General features: G+C 55.8%; 1 protein-coding gene across 2 annotated transcripts; it reads right to left on the minus strand.

Moving 5' to 3' along the window:
- Positions 1-3,039: 3,039 nt before the first annotated feature.
- Dlx1 (distal-less homeobox 1) lies at positions 3,040-6,178 on the minus strand. Of its 2 annotated transcripts, XM_048344240.1 has the most exons (3): positions 5,315-6,178; positions 4,458-4,657; positions 3,040-3,294 (listed from the first exon to the last, which is right to left on the minus strand). In XM_048344240.1, exons 1-3 carry the CDS (start codon positions 5,625-5,627, stop codon positions 3,040-3,042), a joined length of 768 nt encoding a protein of 255 aa, XP_048200197.1. In that variant the 5' UTR covers positions 5,628-6,178. The 2 variants fall into 2 exon arrangements, with proteins under 2 accessions (XP_048200197.1, XP_048200198.1); XM_048344241.1 differs by lacking the exon at positions 4,458-4,657 and having other exon boundaries at positions 3,218-3,294; positions 5,315-5,627.
- Positions 6,179-6,490: the final 312 nt, after the last annotated feature.

Genomic DNA, 6,490 nt, shown 5'->3' on the forward strand with positions numbered 1-6,490 from the left:
TTTGCAAGAGATTATTAAATTAGTATAAGCTAATATCTCCAAGTATTAAAACTGGCTTGACCAAACGAATTTTGCCTATGGCTTGGACCATTAGGCCCTAACTGCTCCCCAGGGGACTCGAGTCACATGCGTGAGAAACCCCCTGCCACCAAAGTCACTTATCCCAGAGGACGCCTCTGCCCACACTCAGGGCCTCGCCAGAGAAATTGGTTGGTTCCCCCCGGTGCCCTGAGGCCTGTCGGCGGCGGCGGCAGTCCGAACCCTAGCATCCCAGGTCTGAGCTCAGCTTTACACTGTTGGTTCCGACTTCCGCTTAGAGAGGACAATTCCCGATTTCAGGTCCAGCAGAGATGTAAGGTCCCAGGCTTTATCCTGCACTACCTCCCCGGCTCCTTCCATTACACCCCCCTCTCCCCCGCCCCCCCCCCCCCCCCCCGCCAGCCCCCTGCCACTTCCTCCTCCCCTTCCCAAGGGGCGTCGGAAGAGCCCGGCGCATCTGATCTCTCACCAACACCAATTGAAAAATGGGTGCTTGTCACAACACAGATCACTGCCTTCCCGGCGCTGCTCCCCACCGCGCGCTTCAAAGGGGTCCCCAAAGGCGGAGGGCCAGCCCCCGCCGGCAGCATCCTGGGAAAGGCGGGTGCCAGGATAGCAAGAAAGGTGCAAAGCAGCCTATCAAACCCAGAACTTTAGGTTGCTGCCTCTGCTCTGGGGTCTAGGGTTTGAGGCTTGAGCCGTGGAGTCCATCTCTAGCCTCGTGGAACCTGCGTTCTTCGGAGCGAACTTAATCCCAGAGCTCTAGTGGACGTGCCTCCCGGAGCGGCCTGGGTTTTGGACTTGATGGCGGGAGTTGGGGTGCTATGTTTGGCTCTCTGGTCAACTCTAGTTCCAACCACTCGCCTAAATTCCTGTCGTTGGATAAGAACTGTTTTCTCCCTATAGAGGGTGTCTGGTATCTCCCCATGACTGTGCCTCCCCCCCCTCCCCGCCCCACTTCACTGATTGATGGGGGAAGTGGGGACCAGCCCGACAAGACGAGTCCTTCCGGCCCCTGTCTGGAAGTCTGGTTGTGTCTCTCCTAGTCGAGTTCCAGTGCCTCCAGGCAAGCAAAAGTGGAGATACCGGGGCCGGGTGAAGGCCTGAAGGAAAGCCCAGAGTCTCTGCTTTAAGAAGGGGGATTTTTCTTCCAGGCAGGGAAGGAACGCCAATCTCCCAGACGGACCCTCTGCTTTCCTCTCGGAGCCTCTTCACCTGTTCTTTGGTTTTCAGAGCCCCTACTCTGCCTTACTACACCTGTTTGAATCCTCTTCCTCAATGTTTTCTAGACACTCTCCCCATCCCTGCAACTTTGGTGGGATCAGGCATGTTGGAGGCCAAGGGAGAAAGGCAAGTAGAGGCCCATTGGGTCACCTACGGGTCTTGGGATAATATGATGTCTCTGGAGCCAGGACCCCCCAATCTGTCCCAAAGAAATAGTTGTACCCAGGCTACCTGTACCCACAGGTAGGAGACTGCCAGCCCCAGCTTCCCCTCCCCAGTAGAGGAGACAGCAATCTTTTCTTGAAACCATAATTTTACTGTCTCAAAGAAACTTTATAACCTATTTACAAAGTTCTTTCCCCCCCAAGATACAAAGCAATAAGTTAACATTCTCAATATAAAACTAAACTTTGACATAGAGAACACAAAACACTGTTGATTTCAATTGGTCACATTTTCCAATTTCACAAGTAAAATGTCAAGATTCTCATTTCACAAAGCATTGGGTTTTACAGCCACACACAACAGAACGGAAAGAGGCTAAGCTTGTGCAACATGTGTACAGAACAATAATAATAATAACAACAACAATAATATATACAGCGATTCGATCCTGCACTGTAGATTGGTTGAGGGTGGCGACTGGCATTACTCTGTGGTCAAGCTGCTGGGGGTTGTTGTAAAGCTGCTTTTGTCTGGCTTTAAAGCTCACTGGAACTAGCCCGCTTGCTCACACCTGTCTGTTTTCTCCCGCTGCCCATGTGTCCTCTCTCTTTCTACTCAAATTAAGACTTTCCATCTTGTCCAGGCAAAGCGTCCAAACATTCCCCGGAAATGACAAAATCATGTTGACTTTATTTATCTCTTCGCTTGGTATTTATTGTTTTCATTCTTTTATTTATTGTTTTGAAAATATGAGACATGTAAAAAATGCAAATCATTCTGCTTCAACCACTCTATACCAGTGAAGTACAAAAGTTATTGTATATGTTAAAAATCATTATGTCTTCCTTATTTGTTTTTTTCCGGGTAGGTTTAAGGTAAACAGTGCATTTGGACAATGCCATTCCCGTACCCTACAGAACTTCAAATTGGCGGATACTTAACCTCAGACAAAGTCTATTTTTTCAATAAATAAAACCCCTCCCTCCAGTTCCCCCCAGGTCCCAAACAAATGACACAGATGGTCAGGCAGGGCCCCAAAAAAAGGCCAAAAAGGACAAAACGTCCCAGGATACGGAAATGGGCGGCCCAGCAGACCGTATGTGGCTCAGACCTGGTGACTTTTTGCAGAGGCCGAAGAATGAGGACGGCAGACGTAGGAGGACCTTGACTCAGCGCACAAACAGAGCAAAAAGGAGACTCAAGAGACGGACAGAACAAAGCGTTTGCCTTTTTTTCCTACATTGTTTTTGTTTATGTTTTTTTTTTCCTGATAGTCCCACAAAACTGAGAGTCGGCGTGTCCGGTCCAGCGGGTCTGTCTGGTGGCTCGGGCTGTCTAGGATGGCTGTGCCTTCGCTTCAAGGCCTCGCTCGGCTGTCACCGCGTGGGCCAGGACAGGGTTGGGCCGCTGGGAAGTTGCTGGGTCCGAATTCGAGGGGCTCCAGGGAAGCGGGCAGGCCTCCGGCCTTAGGTCTTCACTATTCCTTTTTTCCTCCCCTGAGCCCTTCTCCTCCCTGGCCAGGGCACGAGGACAGGATAGATGGACCTGGAGGCAGGAGGGGCCTGGACCAAAGGAGACGGGAAGGAGGTGGGTGGGCGCAGGCTGGCAACTTCACATGAGTTGCGGCTGCTGCATAGCTTCTTGGTGCGCAGAAGGGTACCACGACGTGTAGCTGGGGATGTAGGACCCCGCGCTGCTGCCTGAGCCCTTTGCAGATGAAGAGTTAGGGTTCCAGCCTGGCGGCACTGGTGGGGATCCCGCAGACAGCGCCCGACCGTTGGCCAGGGCGCTACCCTCCAGAGTCGCCCCACCTTGCTTCATCAGCTTCTTGAACTTGGAGCGCTTGTTCTGGAACCAGATCTTGACCTGCAAGAGCGGACAACAACATCACTATGCTGAGTATGCTGAGCCTACCTAGGAGGAAAGAAGGGAAAGGAGGAGAGAAGACATAGGGACCCCTGCTGATCGAGGCTAGCTGGCAGCCCCAGGCTAGAGGAGCAGACACCCACACTCCCTCCAGACTAGGTAGCTGGACATCTCCCACCCCCCCCCCACCCACCCCCACCCCCGCCGGTGGCCCACAGGAGCAGCTCCCAGAGAGAAAGGTGTGGATGGAGGTCAGGGGATAAAGGCCGCAGGGGTACCGGCCTTCAGCTAGCGGCTCAGGGCGACCTCGGCTATGCTCTGCCCAGGCGCCTGTATACCACCCAATTCCAGTATCAATATTAATAAAGATATTTTGGAGAAAAAAATAACCCTAGACAGGAGAGGAGGAAATTGATGTGCAAATCCACAGCCTTCTCTTTGCGGTTGTCTTCCTGCCTTTGAGTGAGTTGGAGACCGGCCATGGAGGCCCAGTGTTTCTGCTGAACTTCTCTTTGAAATCAAACCAACCTTCCCCCCTAAGGTTTATTTGCTTTCCCCAGCTCCAGCTCAAATCCCGGGCTGGACGTTGGAAATCCGCGCCAGCCGGTCAGAATGCCTGGGAGCTCTAGGGAAATGTGAGGAAGAAAGTCTCCTTTCCGCTTTAGGGCCTGGGACTTGGGAGGTGATCGGGCAGAGAGGAGGATTTCCCCGGGCCGCGGCGCGGGAAGGAGGAAGAGGAGAGAGACTGGGGCGCGGGCCCGGCCCGGGGTGATTAGCCGCACACTTTAAGGAAGGAGGGATTAAGTCCCGCTTCTTTTGTTCCGGTTGCTTGGGCACGTGCGACCTTAGAATCCCCCCCCCCAACAAAACCTCCGGGGACATCCTTCCCGCGCCCCAATCAGATGGCCCGGGGATGGAGAACGAGACAGGTCGGTGGACGAGAGAGCCGCGACCGAGCGAGGGCAGGGAGAACGAGAGAGGACGGGGAGACGCTGGGAGCCCGAGCGGACACCCACACCATACCCCCCACACAGCGACACCCCGACCCCGAGGCCCAGCAAACGAGAAATGCTTCCAGGGATTCAGGGAGTAGCAAGCAAAGCAGCCCCGAGTTGAAGGCGGGCGCGGGGAGCCTGCAGGGCGGCGAGGCGGCGGCGAGGTACCTGAGTCTGTGTGAGTCCCAGGGAGGCCGCGAGCTCCGCCCTCTCAGGCAGAGCTAGGTACTGAGTTTGCTGGAACCTTCGGTTCAAAGCCTGCAACTGCAAACTGGAATAGATTGTCCTGGGTTTGCGGATCTTTTTCCCCTTGCCATTGAAGCGAACTTCACCGCCTTCCACCACCGTGCTCTTCTCGGAGTCCGCCCCTGGAGGGACAGCAGAAGCGGGGAGCTGTCGTTAATGCGGGGGAGAGCTGCCTTTAGTGCGGAGAGACGAAAGCGGGGTGGCAGACGCAGGACCAGGGAGAGAAGGTTCAAGAAACTCTGACAGCCTAGGAAGGGTTCCACCTCCCCCAAAGTCCGAGGACGCTTGCTCCTGGCTGCTGCAGGCGGGACGGGGCCATTCCCGAGAACGCAGCTATTGGCCTTTGCAGAGAAAGTTGGCTATTTTTTGCAGGCGGTAGTTGAGGTTTAATTACCCTTAATTGCATACATTGTTTATAGCGCTACGCAATAAATAATTACCGCGACTAATACGTGCACGTGTGGGTTTCTGTTTTGCAGCAGGGCATTGTGCGCTCGGCACACCGAGCCGCCCAGAGGCCCAGGCAGTGCCAGGAGACGCTCTCGGGTTTATCCTGTGCGGGATAGTTGTAAATTGGGTGGATTTTCTTTCTTTCTTTTTTTTTTCCTTTGCTCTGACAAGGATCCATAGATTGATATCTGAAACCTCCACCACTCCCGCGCCCTCCCCCCACCCCACCTCTCGCTGCCCCTCTCTGCAGCCTTCGCTGTCGGCCCCTACCCCTTTCTTCCCTCTCCCTCGTCTCCTCCTTTCCTTCTCTCCCTGGCAAGCGCACGTACCTGGGTCCTCCAGGCGGCTCTGGGCGAGGCTGGCGCTGCCGGGGTAGGACTGCACCGAACTGATGTAGGGGCTGGACGCGTGGCTGCTGACCGAGTTGACGTAGGGGTAGCCCAGCGGTCGGGAGAAGGAAGAGGCCGAGCTGTAGGCACCGTCGGGCTGTGAATGGCCCGCCGAGTGTAAACAGTGCATGGAGTAGTGCCCGTGGGACATGGGAGAAGGAGACATTTGCTGGTTGGGCGGCCCAAACTCCATAAACACCGCCTTGCCCGACACGGGGCTGTTGAGACTTTCTGGCATGGTGGTCATGGTCATCTCTTCGCGCGGGGTCTGGGTGTGGGTCTTTCTCTCCTCTGCTTCCCTTTTGGGGGTCTCTATGTTTCTCAGGACAGGAAGGAACCCAATTTAAGCGGAACAGGGGTTTTCACTTTCCATTCATAAGAAAATGGAGTTTGTCTCTTTGAAAAGTCTAAGCATGATGCTGCCGAGCTCCCCAAACTCGGTTCAAAGCTTTGACTTAGCCAAGGTCATAAATATTCATGAGCTGGAGGAGCTGATTGGTCGGCTGTCTTGCATAATCACCGGGGATTGGTCCGGGACGCTCCGGCTCCGCTGGACTAGAGCGGGCAACTCGACCGGGCCTGGGGTGAGACGGATCCACACTTCCCGGCCGGGGCTCCCCTGCAAGAGAGCGCGCGGGGCGAGACGCACAACCGGTCGAGCCTCCGCGCAGGGACCTCCCGAGGCCCAGATCTTCAGCCTCCCGCCTCCCCAGTACACTGCTTTTCTTTCCGGAAACCAACCTGCCTCTCCGTGCTGTCGCCCTCCCCACTACTGTCCCCACCCTTCGCCCGCCCCCAACACCTAGGGCTTGGGACGACTTCGGGTCTCCTCCAGCTGAGTCCCATGCTGAGCTAGGACCGTCCCCGACTCTGGCCACTGCCTTTCGATCGCGGAGTAGCGCACTGGGGGGCGCCCAAGGCAGGCGACTGGCAGCGGTCCTCCAGCGCTAGGTGGTGCCTAGCTCAGCGCCCTTCGAGCCGCGCCTCCTCCCGGGCCCGGTCAGCTGTGCGGCCACGTCCCCAGGGCTGGGGTTTAGGGACCCTCCGGACCAACTCACTCACTCGGCCGCCTCCCCGCCGCCGCCGCCGCTCCCAGGGGCCCGCTGGCATTGCTCT

This window comes from Perognathus longimembris, chromosome 4 (assembly GCF_023159225.1).
Source record: "Perognathus longimembris pacificus isolate PPM17 chromosome 4, ASM2315922v1, whole genome shotgun sequence".
Classification (NCBI taxonomy): Eukaryota; Metazoa; Chordata; class Mammalia; order Rodentia; family Heteromyidae; genus Perognathus; species Perognathus longimembris.

Coding starts and splice junctions, on each gene's coding strand:
- Dlx1 (XM_048344240.1), bottom strand. CDS start 5,627: ATGACCATGACCACCATGCCAGAAAGTCTCAACAGCCCCGTGTCGGGC. Junction 4,658..5,314: donor GAGCCGCCTGGAGGACCCAG/GTACGTGCGCTT, acceptor CTGTCCCTCCAG/GGGCGGACTCCGAGAAGAGC. Junction 3,295..4,457: donor TGGGACTCACACAGACTCAG/GTACCTCGCCGC, acceptor CCGCTCTTGCAG/GTCAAGATCTGGTTCCAGAA.